Raw genomic sequence first — 17635 nt, 5'->3', positions numbered from 1 at the left:
ACAGGTTTGGCTTCAAAAATGATGGTGCAGTATGTGTTGTCTGAAAAATGCAGCTTATTCACTTTGATGTTCCTTGTTCCATGAGGATACTTTCATCTTTACTTTGTTACATTTATTGATAACTACTCATGGTATACATGGGTGTATGGGTTGAAGGCTAAATCTGATGTATTTATGCGTTTTAAACATCTTGTGGCAAAGCTTGAGGCTGAAACTGGTTTAACAATGCAAACACTTTGCACAAATAGAGGGGGGTTGGGAGGTATATGTCTTGTGTATTTGAGACATATTCATTGGATTGTGGCATTACACATCAAGCCATTGTTAGAATCGACTCCTCAACAAAATGAAGTTGCTGAAAGAAAGAATCGCGCACTCGTAAAAATGACTTGTTGTATGTTGAAAAGCAAGGGGATGCCACATAAATTTTGGTTAGAAGGGCTTCAATTTGCAAATCATGTATAAAATTGTGCACCTACAAAGGCTTTGAAGACGATCACACTGTTCGAAGCTTGGCATGGCAAGAAATCTAAAGTGACGACTTTCGGGTGTTTGGTGACATAGCCTAGATCCTATGCGCATGTTTTGAAAAAGCTTCATGGGAAGCTTGATTATAAGGCTATAGAATGCATTTTTATTGGCTATAGTTTGAAAAAGAAAAGGCTATCATATGTATGACCCATGCATGAAGAAGGTGTTTGTCAGTAGGGATGTCATATTTGCTGAAAATGCAGCATTTTCACATAACCAGATTCAAATCCCAGCCACACATGACATTGCTGATGTTTTTGAAGGCCCTTTACCACTTTCTTTGGAGTTTGTGCCTGCTGTAAATGGCAGGACAGACCTGTTACAGCAAGCTGTTGCTCCTCCATATGTTCTTGAAGAGCAGGGTATTGATGTGGTTTTGCCACATCCAATGGAGGCAGCAGTTCAACATGAAAGGGCTGTTGTAAATGCAGCAAAAATAGTCCCAAGATGGCTGTTACAAACTCTCCAAGAGGGTAAAATGAATGCCCCTTTATCTTGGCACACTAGGAGGGCTGCTAGACATGCAGCACATGATGCAAGGGGGGATATTTGGCTGATATAATGGAAATAGATGATTGTGATGAGCATGTGTTTATGAACTCATGGCTAGATGATGATGAGCCTACTTCCTTGGATGAAACTTAGCAAGATCTATATTGAATGCAAGCCATGGCGGAGGAGTTAAAGACTCCATTGCCATTAACTCCACATGGGATCTTGTGGATTTACCACCTGGCAAGAAGGCAAACATAAAGTTGATGCTATGATTGACATCACCCAAAATCAACATGGTATCATCATGTCACATCCACAGTATGTGGATATGTTGTTACATAGGTTTAATATGTAAGATTGCAAACCTATATGTGAAGAGATGCATGATATTGCAATTTATAGCCAGGTTGTTGGCTGTCACATTTACCTTTACAAAAAAAGGTCTTGACATTTAGTATCTCAAGTGAGTGGATATATATGTAGCCCAGAGACTATACATTGGCAAGCTATTAAGCAAATCTTTAGATACTTGCAAGGTACTCAATCACACATTATTATTTCTTGGGGGGGAGGGGGGGGCTTACACTTATAAGCTTACAGTGATCAAATTGAGTTGGTGATGGAGATACTAGGAAGTCTACTAGTGGACATTGTTTCTTTCTGGGCTGTTCATGCATTTCATGGCTAAGCAAGAAACAACCTATAGTGGCTACCTCATCTTGTGAGACTGAATATAGGGAAGCCTTTATAGCAACAGTGGAATGTGTATGGTTGCGCAGATTGTTGGCTGAACTACATTTACCATTGGAGGGTCATGTTGAGCTCAAACATGCTTTACAACTGATTAGCATTTTTTTAGTCCTTGGGCTGTCACTTCCATTGAGTGGTGGAGCAAATAGGTGACTTTTTGCAAGCTTGGTCATTTGATAGCTGGGTTAAAATGTGGCGGTCTTAGCTGTTGACTTGGATTGAGACATGGGGGTGATTTGAGTAGGCTCACATTGCATCTCTTTAGAACTAATGATCGTGATTATGGGTACATCTACCAGTGATAGATGGATGTGCTGATCCATGTAGTTAACCTTATAATTGGTTAAGAACTTGAACGTTCATCTCAAAAGAATTTCAATGCCACTCACTTCAAAGTTCGAAAGTATATAGAGGAGTGAGATGCGCTTAGCCTCAATAGTGATGGTCAATTTACATTTGCCTAACAAGGAGTAAGGTTGTCCATCTTAGGGATTCAACTTTGCATCCACGGGTTGCAGGTGCTAGCTCACCTAAGCTTTTCCAATAGCAATAAGAAAGCATAATATAATCCTATCCCTCATTAGTAAGTGGTTCAGTCAAAGTTGATTGACTTAATTGCTATATGAATGATACAAAGATAAGCGGTTAGAATCAAGGGCAAGTTTTTTTATTTCTAAACTACTAATATTGATGGCTCGAATATTTAAAATAGAGCCAATTGGCTTCAATCGGTTGGAGTGTGGTGGAGGCATGTATTATTGCTATCACTTGAATTGTTCATATAAGGTTTGTTCTATTTGTAGCAAGGAACTTTTGTTATGTACAATCAGTAGTTCATGGAAAGGGTGTGCTGGTGGATAATACATTTTTATTCTATGGGCATTAAAATGGCCAATGGGTTGCCTATTTGGCATTTCTAGCTCAACATTCCCTATCCTACTGATACATGAACATGAAAGGCTTAGAGGCCTCAAGGTTTCAACTTTTACTTATGGTCTTCAATCAAATAGAGTAATATAAGATCCCTCGTATCGAATGATCATTGCTTGACATGCTAATCAAACCAAGGCTTTCTTAGCAAGTAGGATGTGAGTGGCTAGTAGGCATTTTTTAGTCAAGCAATTGAGCTATTCAAGGCAATGTTGCTAAACTCTAGTGCCTTTCCAACACTCTTGGTTGCCAATGTGTAGGCCAAGGACTAAAAATTCTAGAGGCATAATGGCATCTATATCTTATCTAAGTTAGAATGATGTTTGTCTTATGGCAGTCTTGTAGGATGTCCAATAGGTCCATAATGCTGCCATGAGCTTATGGTTCCACTTTAAAGGTAATGTTAACACAGTTTTTGTCAATATACTAATGAGAACTTTGTTCATGGCTTTTGCATAGCCGTTTGCTTGGGGATAGTAATAAGGACTAGACTTACTATAGATGACCCAAGAACATAGATATTTGGTGCTCAATTACCTCATTGAGGAAGTGTGTCCCTTGATTATTGATGATTTGCTACTCCTTGGTAGGGAGATTGGCGGGGGGTGTTCACCCAACTGGGCGAGCACTGGTCCGCACTCAAGGAATGTGGTCTCGGGGCATCGCCTTGTGGCAGCATTCGTCGGCGAGGCGATGCCGAGGTACCTGGGAACATTATATGCATGATCCCCGCCCTCTGCGGGTAGGGAGATGACGATATCCTCCCTTTGCGATCTTGTGCGCAAGCTCATACTCGTACCAATGATGGCACCGCCTCGCTCAAGCAAGCAAATGCTATCGGGAGACAGCGTTTGCTTGAGTGCGACGGGACAACACCTTCGAGCTGATGCCCAACCTCCGAGATCGGCGGTTTTAGCTAGTGAGAGTCCATCACTACCTAGACCCTTGAACCGGGGTGCTAGGTGCCTACCCACGCCCCTTCCCTTGGGAGGAGTCTTCCAAGGACCTTGGTCATGAAGGAAGTAGTGAAATCATAAGCTAGTGGCACAGGGTTCCGCCTTTGAGTTTGATTAGGCACCCGACTCAAAAAACAAAAACAAAAACAAATTATTGATGATTTCAATGGGGCAACCAAAGCACGAGGTGACTTGTTCCCAAAGAAATTGCACAATGGTTTGTGTATCATTTTTATGAGCTCAACCCATTTAGTCATGTAATCCATGGCCACAATGATGTTTCCTAAATTTTTGGGGCACCGCACCGTTCAACATCTATAAATAGACGAGTTGCCCACCATTCAGTCTCATCCTTTTATGCGGGCTTCTCACTCTACCAGGTAAATTTTAACCATCAACTACCTACCATCTGTTGTCCAACCATCATTGGCTACATCCCATCACTATCCAGCCCTAGACGGCATGTTTTCAGCTATCATTTTGTTGTTTGGAGGTCTCTATCTGTTGCATCATCATAGCACCTGATCAACGTGCGTTTTCAGCATGTGGTGCCAGGCGACAAGTTGTTGCTCTCTCTCCCACCAGGTGATTGCATACTTACGTTTTTGTTATCCAACAGACGGTCTACATCAGCAAATACCTTTCCTATTGTCACCTGACAGTTCTCTGTCTCGGGTGATTAGTTTTCAATCTTCCTTCAGTAGTACTTTGCTACTTTTACCAGATTTCAGCCTTGGACTAGTGTGTTTTGGTGACCAGCTTGCTGCCCTTTGTTATTTAGCACTCACTCATCTTCGATTGCTGATTATTGCACTTGTGATATGCCTTCGGTGGATGTCACTCTCCAACACTGTATGGCTTTGTTCTTGGGCATTTTGTACTCTCTTGCATTCATTTACAACATTCATTCACTTCAAAGTTTCTTCTCTTTGTGTTTGTCTCTATGTTTGAGTTTTGAGCTTTTGTGTTTAGGGTTTGAGTGTTGCTCGTCTCTGTCTGAGTCTTTGTCTTTCAATCTTGGTCATACATGGTGTGTTTCCTCAATGTAAATCCTAGCATATCTTCACAAGTCTTACAACCATTCTTTCTGACATTTAGAGTACTATTGCAGTAGCATGAAATCTTATGTTTCATGCACACACAAAACATATTGGGGTACATTACCATTATGTTAGAGAAAGATGCTATGCAGGAGAGATCAACTTGATGTATGTATCCATACAAGAAAATATTGCAAACATTTTTACCAAAGCATTACCCCGTGAGAAGTTTGAGGCTTTTCAAAAGTTCTTAAACTTATTACCCTTTTGGTGATTGATTATCCTTGTAGTTCATGACATTGGCACTACAAAGGGGTGTTATAATTTAATAATTCTGAGTAGTGCCCAATGTATTTCGTGTGGTGGATACTTACTCAAGTGTTAATGTAGTATGTGTATCTAGTGTCTTTAGACATTAAAGTAGTGACACTAGCAACTAGAGTAAGTTAGTAAGTACACTATACTTTGCTACAACTCACTCGTTGTCACTATCTCGTTTCTCTCTTCTCCATTGCTAGTCCTGTTTTCTCACATCAATTACTAAATTGTCATGATCCTATGCCCTATCTCTATTAAGTGGATGAGTCTATCAATAGCTTTTCGGACCCTACTCTCTATAAAGAAAGTGGATGGCTTTGGGCAAGGCTCCAATGGATCAAGGAGAAGGGGAATGACCTTACCATTGTGTAGAAATTGGCTGCATGTTTGTCCAATGTATTGGGAGATGTAATGGGCATGGTTGGACAATGCTTTTCAGAAAAGCCTCCAACCCTCTCAAGAATCCTACTGTCACAAGATTGTGACAACTATTACCTTTTTGTTGATTTCTTTATTACATATTTTATTTGGTTTTTCTTTTTGGAAGGATCCCTCTTGAAATCTTAACGCCTGAGTTGCATGGCCAGTATGTGAAACGGACAGGAATGTCTAATGAGTCAAGACTGGACAGTTAAGGTCCGGTACAAGTCTGGAATGTGTGCACTTACCTCTTTAAAGAGGGCTGGCGTGCAGTTTTTTGGCTTAGAGGGGCTCATTTGAGATGGATTGCTGCAGATGGAGAGCTCTTGAGAGCTGGCCTACCTTGTCTATGATGCACAGAGGGCTGAGCTTGCTTCCTACTCTCTCTCTCTCCCCCTGACAGTATGGTTATGCTGCAGAATCAAGGGCCTTTCTTCTGATTCAGGTACAGCTGTGTGGAATATGCTGTTTTTGCATGAGGCAAGAGCCTCCTTTCTCCAGGAACAGGAGCAATTGTATGCTGTCCCAGCAGGGACAGGTGAGGGTGGTAATCTCACCAAGTAAGTGTCTGAAACAGCACTGAATCAGTACTGTTTTTGGACTGTTCAGAGGTTGTTTCAGAGCCCAATTGATGTCACAATCAAGGGGCACTTGGCCCAGATGATGCAGGGCAGTGCAGGGAACAATATGAGCTGAGAACAGGTGTCAGAACAGGTCTGAACCAGTAATTACAGTGGGCTGAATAGTACAGGGAACAGTAAGAGTTGTAAACAGGTTTCAGAACAGGTTTGAACCAGTAAATACAGCAGGCTGAAATGGTCAATTCGGCACTCCAACCAGAAGATTCAAAGTTGGGCAGAGCTTCCCCTCTTGGTCAACTTGATTTGGGTTAGTAATTGTATTGTTATGTTGCCAAATTTCACCCAGAATAGGTGAAAGACAGCCCATTGTACTTTCTCTCTTTAAAAATAAAGAAATACCGCAAGGGGCGCCTAACTTAGGGGCCAACAGGGTTTCTATGTGGCAACAGGAGCATTCTAGCTTCCTTTATTTCTTCTTGATTCTGTGTCTTTAAGTTCAGATAAAGTGGACGACTGTAAATTGGGTGAAAGCATTTATATATTTTGGCTGTACACTACCGCCCTTCCCAGTGAACAGGCCAGTTACACCTACCTCAATAACAACTATATAAATCTCTTTAACTAGGCTAAGAATGCTCTCTTCTTTTGTTGTATAGGTGTTTGATGAGTAACTGTGCCTATTAGTGGATGGTGGATCCTAATGCTACCTCTCTTTGTAGATAAGCCTTAATCTCACAACCCTCAGCATCGTACTAGGTGTTTCGAGGTATTACCTTGGAAGGAACTCTTTGCGTGGGCTGTGAGGAAATATTGCACTTGTTGTCATATGTAGAGCCTTATGAAACTATTGGGCAAGCTCATGTAATGAAGTGTCAACATCAAGATCATATAATATTCTAAAGATCTCCGTTGAGTAGATATTCTCTCTTTGGAGAAGTAATATTTGGAGTGTTAGTGGGCCAGATGAGGTGTTTTGTCCATGAGTAAATTGGAGATCTATTGTTAATGGCAGGTAAGCATGATCCACTGCAACTCTAATGATGAAGTGTGGTGAGACATTGTGTGTGTGCGTGCACATGCGCGCGTGTTTGAGAGAGAGAGAGAGAGAGAGAGAGAGAGAGAGAGAGAGAGAGAGAGAGAGAGAGAGATCAACATCTTCTAAGGCCAATTGGCATGAGACAAAAACATGTGTAGTGCTAATTGTCACTAGATGTCCAAGTGTGACATGCTAAAAGATGATCAGTGATATACTGTGAAAAGAACCTAAAGTGATATGTAAGACAAACAACAGGAGGATGGACGAGTATATATCTAGCTATGTGGATAAGTGATATCCATACATCTTGTTCCACCCAGTCAGGTTCGGTGGATAGAATATGTTATACATTCTTGATGAAATTGTATGGGAGTAGTATTTCGATTGAGCCCTCAACTTTGTCATGTGCTGCTTATGTCAATGGCGGATCTCCCTCCTCTCTCTTTGGTGTCGCATGTGTGTGTGTGGTATCCTTGTATCCATGGTTAGTGTGATGCTCTGATCTCCTAAGCTCTCTAGATGGTCACCCCTCTCCATGTGGTTGCTCTATTTGGAGTCGCTATGTGGAAGAAATTGGTAAGTTGTGACTAATGTCCCTTGCTATGTGTGGTGCTTGCATGTAATAATGATATTCTGAGTCTCTAAATCTCAACTAAGAATTGGCCCAAGTTGCATTGTTCTAGGGACCAGAAGATTTGAACACAGGTTAGTGGGTTAATGAAATAAGTGGCTTACCACTAGGATAGTCACTTGATTACCAGAAGAGAGAGAGAGAGAGAGAGAGAGAGAGAGAGAGAGAGAGAGAGAGAGAGAGGATTCTCTGGCTTACGAAAGTAAAGAAGAGAGCTCTCTAGCACATTACTTGTAATGTCTTTATTTTTGACTGGGCATCAAGTATTCATGGTCATGTGGCCCGTGTTGGTGGGTTACTCTTGTGGCAAATTTCTTCCATGATTTCAGCAAATGTGGTCATCCTTGATGTGGTTGATCCTTGGCTGGATATTGTTCGCTCTACTCCAATTCTACAGCCAGCATGATATTTATGTGTTGTTTCATAGTAGCCTTTTGGCTTTGCATTGTGCTTGACAAGATTTCTGATGGCTGGCCAGAAGGCCTAACGTGAGACTTGTATCCTTTCTGTTTGGATGGCTTGAAGGCTGGATGTAAATATTTCAATATTAATATACACTCAGTCATGAAAAGAGAGAGAGAGAGAGAGAGAGAGAGAGAGAGAGAGAGAGGGGGATGAAATGATATATTAACATTTTCAAAAAGGTCAAAATGAGACCATGAGTTACAATCATATGTATGATGGTACAATTGTGTGAAATAGTAAAATGACAATGTAATAAATAGTAGAACTTTAAGGGAAACTCTAGTTGACAAATAAAAGAGCTCTATTTGATACTATCTCATGGGGATGTAGAGGGCCTAGCATAGGCAATAATATCCTTTACCTATATGGAAGTGTCATCAACGCCTGTATCAGGGTCTGACAATACCCCCCATGTATGTGTAGATGACTGAGACAATAGTTGTGCTGAAACCTCTTGGATGTCGCTTGTGAAGAAATCTGTAAGCTGCCTTTGGGTGGGGCCGTAGTCTCCTAGAGCTTCTGTATTCTTGAGAAGTGAGTCCCAAAGCGCTTGTATCTCTAGAAGGAAGAGATCAAGGCATTGCTAGTCAGCAAAATCCATGACCCTAGATAGTGGGCCAAACCTGTCTTTAAATAGACAGTGGAAACAGCCTCGGATCTCATAGTATGCTGGGCATTCGAAAATGTAGTGCTCCTTCGTCTCTAGCTCTGGTTGACATTTTGGCATATGCGCTTGTTTGGTGGGTATGGATTTGTAACTGCTAGTCTCAATCTCTAACAGGTACGAAGAGGTACGCAGCTGACCAATAGTACATCTAATCTCATGTGAGAGTTGGTGTCCATATATCTCGGGCGGGCAAATGATCCATCATTTGTTGTGTGGAGAAGATGCTCTCTATAGAAAGCCATCTTCGTCCTTAACTCCTATGCTGGTGCCAATCGTGTGTCAAGGTAAGTGATGGTGCATTGAAACTGTGGCCTGATTCTAGAGTGCTCCAACTTCCACCAGATATTGGCTTGCACATATATTTTGAAAATCGCATCAAAAGGGCATTTAGCTAGCTTAACGCTGAGCTGGATTGTATGCAAAGATGCGTGGTGCCTCAATATGCAAAGTGTAGCATTGTTCAGTATCATATTCTGGCAATAAAGGAAAATTTATTGTTATTCTCATGCACGTACGCATGCATGCATGTGCACACACCCACAAACTCTTGGTTCAGTGTGATGTACTTTGGATGTATTAACACTTAGTGTAGCAAGTGCACGGGTTTCTATAATTTAATGCAATATCAATTGAGAAACTTCAGTGTTTAGTTTGGAGCACTTTATATTTCATTTTTTCATTTGTATAAAAGGTGATTGCCATTTATTGTCTAGCTTGCTCATAAGCCTGTGTTTGATCATATAACTTCCAATATTTATTATCTCCCAATAAGGCTACCTATGGATAGCTTGTATTGAAAATCAGTTGGTAGATTTTGATTGCTTGAAATATGGGAAGATGCTTGCCATGAAACTAAAAGCTCCAGGGGAAACCAACAAGTGCAGAATGATCTCTTTCCTACCATGGTGATTTGTATATTTTGTAGTGCTGTACTGTTTGAACATTATTGCTTAAAGGTTTCCTGCAGCTCATAATGTGTTGCTTTATATTACATTTCCACATATTATATTACAATTATAATTTTTAGGAGAGATGGGAGGCTGCATATCTATCAAATTCAAAATTGTGAAAAGACGGGCCTCATCCAAACAAGGTTTACAGAACACTAATGTGAGCAAAGAGGAAAGTCGTAAGGACATGCAAATGCCAATTCGAAAGAATGGAATTGGTAGGTTTGTTCAAACAGAAGAGGGGATGGTAATAAAAACATTGAGAAACAAGGATGAAGATTATCATCAGCCTGATGATAGTCACGATGGCCAGCAATTCGAGCAAACTAAGCACAAAGGTAATACTTCACGGAACTCTTTGAAATATCTGTTCTTATTTCTGCTTTCCTACTAACATACATTTTCTACATTCTTTTGATCTGTCAAATTTCATACATGCTTTCAGTGTGCCTATGGTTGAGTATAAGAAGCTGCTGCTCATTTCTATGCTGTGAAGTGATTTTCTTTTGCAAAAGGACTTGCAGAAATTAAGATTGTGAAATAGAGTCCAAACACCCAAATCATCAGAGAGCCTCAGCTTTAGTATCCCTGCAAACCAGGATGATAAGGGAGAACTTGTGGGCATTTGATATTCTCAACTATGCTTGATTTAGGTTAAAAGCCCCCCAAATCTTTGAAGTACATGCCGAAAACACTTGTACACCTGACATTCATCTTCTTCAGCACAAAGTCCTGAAGAAGAAGAACTGCAATGATCCATGACTGTTGCTCAGGGGTTGTTGGTGGGCTAGTCATTCAATTAGGGAGAGATGAGAGCAATAAGCTTCCCGGTACTCACTTTTCCAAAGATACCCAGGAAATGTTCTGTGGCATTTAGAAATCGCATTTGTCCTGGTCATTGACCCCACTACAACATCTCTCGCATTTGCCAAGAACATTTAGCTCTTAGCTTGATGTCAAGTATATTTTCAAGTTTGACATCTTTATTGAAATTCTATCCACCCACAGTTTACCCCCCATGACTAACATGTCACGACTTCACCTGAGTTGCTGACCCAACTACAACCATGCAGGCAAAAATGGCACATATACTCATTTTACTTTGAGCCAGGTGGTACACTGCTTTGACTGTTATCAGGTGCTCAGTAAAAGCTATATTACATGACTTTGTTCATACTCATGTGCTTAATAAAACGAGTATAGATGAGCAAAGTGTTGGCTATGTTTTAACTGCTCAGTGAGAAACACATTGCATGACAAACATTTGACTGTTATGATTTTTGATGGAGCCATTTGGGGGGTTTGCAAGAGCTTAAAGCAGTGTTTATCACTCATTTTTGCCAGTGAGTGTCGGTGTTGATTATCAAACACATCCTTACTGAAACACGTTCTTTCCTTGCTATCTTTGCTTGTGCATGTCAGGAAGCAAGGATGAGATTTGGTTTGACACACATGTTTGGTTGCAATCAGACTCTGAGGATGAGTTTGAAAGTGTATATGGTGGTAATGTTTCTTCATTACCCATATTTTATCTGTGCAGGCTGTATGGCCAGTAAGGTAATTGATGCCTTTCCATTACTAGCAGATTTTCTACCTGCAATAGGCAACATTAGCATTTACCCTGATGGACAAGGCAGTCCATACCCAACTACATCATTGGAGGATCGAACAAGCCCACTAGAGAAAAAGACATTGGGTGAATTTTTCCTCACAACTCAACCTCAAGAAGGCAATTCAACTTTGGAAAGCAAACCAGGGCACCCACAGTTAGATACAGGTAAGGAATTGCTAATAGTTGTGCATGTAGAGCATATTTTGGTATCTCCGACTTCTGGAGCTTATGTTACATACCTTTGGTCCTGCCCTCAAAGAGGTAAAATCAGATTTGCAGCAGTCCAAGGTCTCAAAGAAGGCCTGCCTGCCACGGCTGTTGCCATCTGCATCATTAAACCGCAAGAAACGAACTAACAAGATGTGGTGGTTTCAAGGTCATACCTCTTTTACTGCTGGAGAGCATTCCTCTTAAACCTGCATAGCTTCAGAGGTGGTCATTCGTTGTTTATCATTGTTGTAATATAGAAGTCATTCAATAAAATGATCCCTGTTACCAATACTCGGTGAATGTGCTATATCATAAGCTTTTGCTGTATAACATATATGACATATTGGTTGTGGATAGTCTTGTACCCTGTGGCGTAATAACCTTCTGTAATGCAAACAAGGTCCAGGCCCATATTCTGATTCCATTGAAAAAAGATTTATAATTTGCAACTCATCAGCTTGTCCCTGCTCTTGATGGTGGAGGCTTTGTAATGATAGGTATGAGCCACCCTTTTAACAAGGGGCAATTTTCGGCAAGGTCTGGTATGTTTACTTTATCAATGGCTACTGTACACCCAAGTGCTATATGCTCAGAATATCTTTAAAGAAAATTCAATAGAAAGTCCAAACGCCAACACACTTCTGATATCACAATAGTGTTATATTTCTCTCTCTTTCAGCCTCATATCAGCAGCAATTATGAGCATCTCTATTCTATGAGTTCATTCTTCACTCTCTCCCCATCTCGGTTAGGGTTGGGTTAGAGGTGGATCTATCTTTGTAACTTTATTCTTCAATTCAAAAAGTTCAAATAGACATGTTAGTGATATCCAAGTTATAAATCCTTTCCATTCTAAAAGCTATTACACAGAATTTTATCAAAATAATCAACGACCGTCAACAGTATGAATCTTACACACCTCTGTAAAAGTTAATTTAGAAATTATAAAAAATAATGTACATCGATGATAAGTGAAAAAGGGACTAGCATTTATTTGAAACAAATTATCAAGCGACAAAGAGTAGGACTTAAGTAAAATTGACAATATAGTAAAGGTCAAATTAGAATTCATATACCTGGTTTACACGAATCCTTGTAAATCCTTGATCATTGTATCCTTAATGTTGTTTTGTCCATTATGATTTGTAAATAAGAGTAGAAGTATGTAGAAGAGCTTCAATGTGGACTTGCAAATTCTAGCCTAGTTTGTGATCATAAACATGGTGGTACTGTCCATGTAAAAGCATTCAAATGAAGACATGAAGGCTTAGCTTAAGTGGCTTGAGCATGTGGGTTTGTGCACACAATTGTCCAAGCCATGGATGCATCCCTTGCAACCCCTCTTAAAGTTTTCCCAAATATACATACAAAGGATTCTTTAAATGTTGCTCCTCACATAGACCCTTCGATAATACTTAGAGCTATGTTTCTAAGTTAATTTAAAAGACAAATGTGTAAAATAATTTGACTTGGTTGATTCAAAAGACATGAATTGTGCACTCATATGCACAAATTATGTAGAATTGTTTTGTAGAACACATTGTGTGAATGCATTATGCAAAAGGTTTCTCATTATGAACCTATTGAATTGGCAAGCCAATTTAGTGAAATTGGCTAGACATATCAAAGCTAAACCTCCTTTTAAGACAAAGGAAGGTATATTTTAACATAGTTGCTTTACATGGCCATCATGTCAAAAGCTTTATGTCACTTGTTCCATCTAATGTTATGCTCTTATGATAATTGGTTTGATGCAACCGTTTTGATGTTAGCCATCTCCACTTATAGTTCATATGCAAAATTAAAACAATCAAATCACAAATTAGAATTCATTGATACTTTAATGCAAGCAAATCAATTACTTGAAATGGTTTTTGAGCTTTTGTGGCTTGAGCCTACTCAACAAAATATTGGTTAAAATCAAGCATACATCGAATCATACATTTTAAGTTGATAATAACATAGATCTAGTAAGTTACTAATCTCACTTGTGTACGACATAGATGGTTGTATTGATAAAAGATTGTGTGCCCTTTTCGAGCTTCAAGTACTAGATTGTGAGTAGAAACACATCAATGAAGAAAGTGTAGTGCATGTAGAAACCCTTTGGGGCTTTGTGCAAGTCATATCCAATCTGGAGTAATTAACTTGCAAGTGGTGTCTCGAGTTTTGCATTTTTCTTTTTTTCTTAGCCCAATCATAATAGACTTGATATTGTATAGCCTTGAGTGTAAGTAGCACTTGGAAACCATTAAAATATCACCATCATCATCATAGATGGCACCAGTAATAGGAAGATGTAGCATCATGCTCATTGAAATGTCACATATATATATGTTATAGAACTAATATGAGATCACCTTGTGCTCAATGGATATCATGAATACAAAGAGCATCAACACGTCGAGTACTTGGTCTTGCAATTAGGTTGCCTTATTGTTGCTATTGACTTCAATACTTAATGTAGTGGTGCACTTGAGTTCATGACAGGAAGCTAGTGGTTTTTTCTCTTGTGGATCTCTCATGTAAGTGTTGTTCTTTGGTGCTTTGTGAGGACATAACTTGTAAGAGAGCTAATTGGAAACTAGCTCTTTTGATTGCAGCACTTGTAATTTCTATTCAAGAGTATTATACACATTTTACAAGTTTGTGAAAAACCTAATCCTTAAGTGTTAGAAGCTAATGATGAGCATGTGACCTATCTTTGAGTAGTCTAAACACATGTATGATGGTATTCCATGCTAAATGCACTACTTCAAGTGTGCTTGCAACATGAGATTCTCAAGATGGTGCTTTAGGTTTTTCAAGCTTGTAGGGTGTCGACTTATAACAATAACATGGTACCTATGAATACAACAATCTACAAAAATAGTGGTAATAGAGCAAGACTCTTACTACGAAGAAAAAATTTCTACACATAGATAGGGCTTTGAAAGTCATGGCTTAGGTCTCCAAAAGGACACTCTCTCTCTTTCCCTCCATTGTAGTAAATGTTAGGAGGGAAATGGTTTTTATTTTCCTTCTTGTAGAATGTAGGAGCTAAACATAGAACTTGAGAATTGCTTGATATTCAAGAAATTTAGACCTAGGTAGAGGTCTCATTAGCCTAAGGGGAACTTGGTATGTGCCAAACAATAGTCAATTGGCACAATGTTACTTTAGCATTATGGATGCAATCCTACAAAAATTGAAAAGTATGAATCCGATACTATGTTGAAATTAGTTTTATTAGTGAAGTTGAGCATTAAAGAAAGAAGTCAATATCTAATATGAGCCATTCTTTGGTTAATATTCTTGTTAGGACCAAATTGAGGGCATTTTTTCTGTGAAAAAGAAAATTGACGATATTTTTCTCTTGAAATTTTTTTTGAGGGCACTTCTTAGAATTAAGTTGAATGATGCATACCATTAGATAGAAGGGATCAAGATCTTCATAGTTAAAGTATTGCAGTTTATGCTATATGCGAAATGTGACTAAATTAAAATGTGGTAAATTTTGGCACTTTTGGAAATATTTCTATACATGCAAGGGAAACACTTTTAGATTGAAAGGTTCTACTAATGAAACTCAAGTAATTGTAGCCTTTGAATTTGCACATGGTTTTTAATAACACACAACATGTAATTAGTGCTTGTTGAATGAGGGCATGAAATCCATGGAAAATATGGGAAACAAATTATGAGGTTTAGAAAGGTCACAAAGGGTACCCACCACAGCGACATGAAGGGCCCTTTTACATCTTTATACTATAAAATGGTAGCTTTACAAGAAAGCTTGCCTACTATTAATTTGAAAGACCTGAAGAAATTTGAAATATGTACAGTAGAAAGTAAAGAGCATTTTGTGATATCCAACCTTCCACCTCTCAATCATCATGATTTGCCTTGACTTCCCACAATCACCTTCTCAAAGCATTTTCATTGGGTTCACCTTCCCAATTTTGTCTTGCCTAAATTGTATATTGTTTGTGTGCGTGAGTGCGCGCGCACGCGCTCTATTTCACTAAGACTACTTATGTTGATAAGTAGAAATGTTTTCCTTGTGGGCCTAATTTTGTGCTAGGTACATGGAATTTGCTCCAATTCACATAGCCAATGCAACAAAGGCATTTTCCCCTCTTGTTATCCCTCTAAAAACCCAAGCTAATATAGAATTCACATAATTTAGTGTGCCCTTAAAATCTAACCAAAGAGAGCTGCATGGTTGCCTACCCATACCAATGAACTCTTGCCAAGATGATCGACTAGTATTTGAGAGAGAGAGAGAGAGAGAGAGAGAGAGAGAGAGAGAGAGAGAGAGAGAGAGAGAGAGAGAGAGAGAGAGAGAGAGAGAGAGAGAGAGAGAGAGAGAGAGAGAGAGAGAGAGAGAGTGTGTGTGTGTGTGTGTGTGTGTGTGTGTGTAAGCAAGATAATTCTATTGCCTAAAAAAGATTTGATTATTTTCTCCTAGCTTTGGGAGCTGCAAGATAAGTCTATTACCACAAAAAGATTTGATGATTTTCTTCTTGCTTTGTGAGCCTTGGAATGTGGTGTCAACAAATCTCACATGAAATTTTGCCAAAGGTCACACTTGATGCAACACAACGCAACTAGCAATGTGGCCCTCTCTCTCTCTCTCTCTCTCTCTCTCTCTCTCTCTCTCTCTCTCTCTCTCTCTCTCTCTCTCTCTGTGCGTGCGTGCGTGCGTGCGTGTGTGTGTGTGTGCGTGCGTGCGTGCATATCCTCTCTTTTTGCATTTGGCAATCCCCAAGATACCCTCTCTAATACCATTCTCCATAGCAACCCATTCTTTCCTCATAGCAATATTTTGTTTTACAATAATCTAGTCTCTTTGCATAGTAGTCCGTTCTTAGCTTACCTCCCCCTAGGATACAAGAACAAAACCACAAGGGGAGAGGGTCCTCACCCTAATACCAAGATGTACCTAAAGACTTTCTCAACTGTCTTGGCAACACCACCTAAGCCAAAATTGGAGAGCCAAGCCCATGGGAAGAATATCTATGCCAACAAGTTTACAACTTGGAAGTAGAAAATGCAACCTTGAAGCTCACTTTCAAAGCATATGCAGTTGGCTCAACTAGAGAAGTTAGCTATGGAGGTGATTACAACCAATAAGAAGATTGAACATGAAGTCAAAAACATGACAATAAAAGTTCAAGAGGAGGTACATAAGGAAATAAAAAACAAGAAAGAAGATAAACAAAGTATGACAAACACTATTTTTTCCATTTTTAATGAAGCTACATTACAAAAGAAGATAGAATCTTTTGCACAACTAAGAGGACTTCCTTATAGGGGGCATGAAGAAACGTAGAAGGAACTAGAGGATGTAGAATGCCAAGAATTTTCAGAGTCATATAGGTTAGAAAGCAAACTAGATTCAATATTAGAAGATCAAGGTTTCAAGTGGTTGACATCGTGGCACATCACCAAACAAAGAAACAACCAAGCAATCTTGGAGTTTGGAGATGTACGACATTAAATTGAAGCACTAAAGCAATCAAAATGTTTGAAGGGAACCAAAATGTGGATCACAATTGAGCTCGTACTAGCACAACTCAAAGCACAACCAAGTGAGATGACCAAGATGAAGGCAACTAGAAAAGAGGGAAAATGGGCAGTTTATTAAGGTGGCAAAGCCATTATAAAAGAGTTCAAAAAGCCTAAGCAATAGGCTACTTTAGGGTCATTAACTTATACGATAACTCTTGTAACCTTAGTAGTTCGTGTTCATTTGTGTACCAATGCCCAAAGTGAATTGTATAAAAATCTGAGTTTGTTAATATCACATTTCTTTATTTATGTATTTATTTATTTCTCCCTCTTTCATATGGCCAAACCTTGTGGGTTGCCATTTTGAGCAACCACAATACTACCTTCACATTTTAGGTCCCAACCCTTGATCATAAAGGAGATTTATAAAAAGCTTTTGGAGATAGCAAGGTGGTTTTACCGCCGCTGGCCCAAAAAGTAATCATGAAGAGGCATGTTGTTCATGAGTGAAGGGTGGATGAAAAGGACAAAAACTATGTCAATATGGAAG

General features: G+C 39.4%; 1 protein-coding gene across 7 annotated transcripts in view; it reads left to right on the top strand.

The window, feature by feature from the left end:
* LOC148019747 (uncharacterized) overlaps nucleotides 1–12340 on the top strand; it is a 32005-nt gene extending 19665 nt beyond the window's left edge. For 2 of the 7 annotated variants that reach the window (XM_087699894.1, XM_087699893.1), the window contains 5 exons: nucleotides 8935–9104; nucleotides 9848–10108; nucleotides 11193–11273; nucleotides 11356–11547; nucleotides 11642–12330. In XM_087699894.1, the coding sequence (XP_087556020.1) occupies nucleotides 9014–9104; nucleotides 9848–10108; nucleotides 11193–11273; nucleotides 11356–11547; nucleotides 11642–11796 (780 nt within the window). In that variant the 5' untranslated portion in view covers nucleotides 8935–9013 and the 3' untranslated portion in view covers nucleotides 11797–12330. Of the gene's footprint in view, nucleotides 1–8934; nucleotides 9105–9847; nucleotides 10109–11192; nucleotides 11274–11310; nucleotides 11548–11641 lie in introns of all 7 variants that reach the window. The other 5 variants (XM_087699895.1, XM_087699896.1, XM_087699899.1 and 2 more) reach the window with 5 other exon arrangements.
* Nucleotides 12341–17635: the final 5295 nt, after the last annotated feature.

This window comes from Lygodium microphyllum, chromosome 19 (assembly GCF_053477565.2).
Source record: "Lygodium microphyllum isolate KBCC chromosome 19, Lygodium_microphyllum_v1.1.10, whole genome shotgun sequence".
In the NCBI taxonomy this organism is placed as follows: domain Eukaryota; kingdom Viridiplantae; phylum Streptophyta; class Polypodiopsida; order Schizaeales; family Lygodiaceae; genus Lygodium; species Lygodium microphyllum.
Note: the sequence above shows the minus strand (reverse complement) of the source record. Positions and strands in the feature narration are given on the sequence as shown.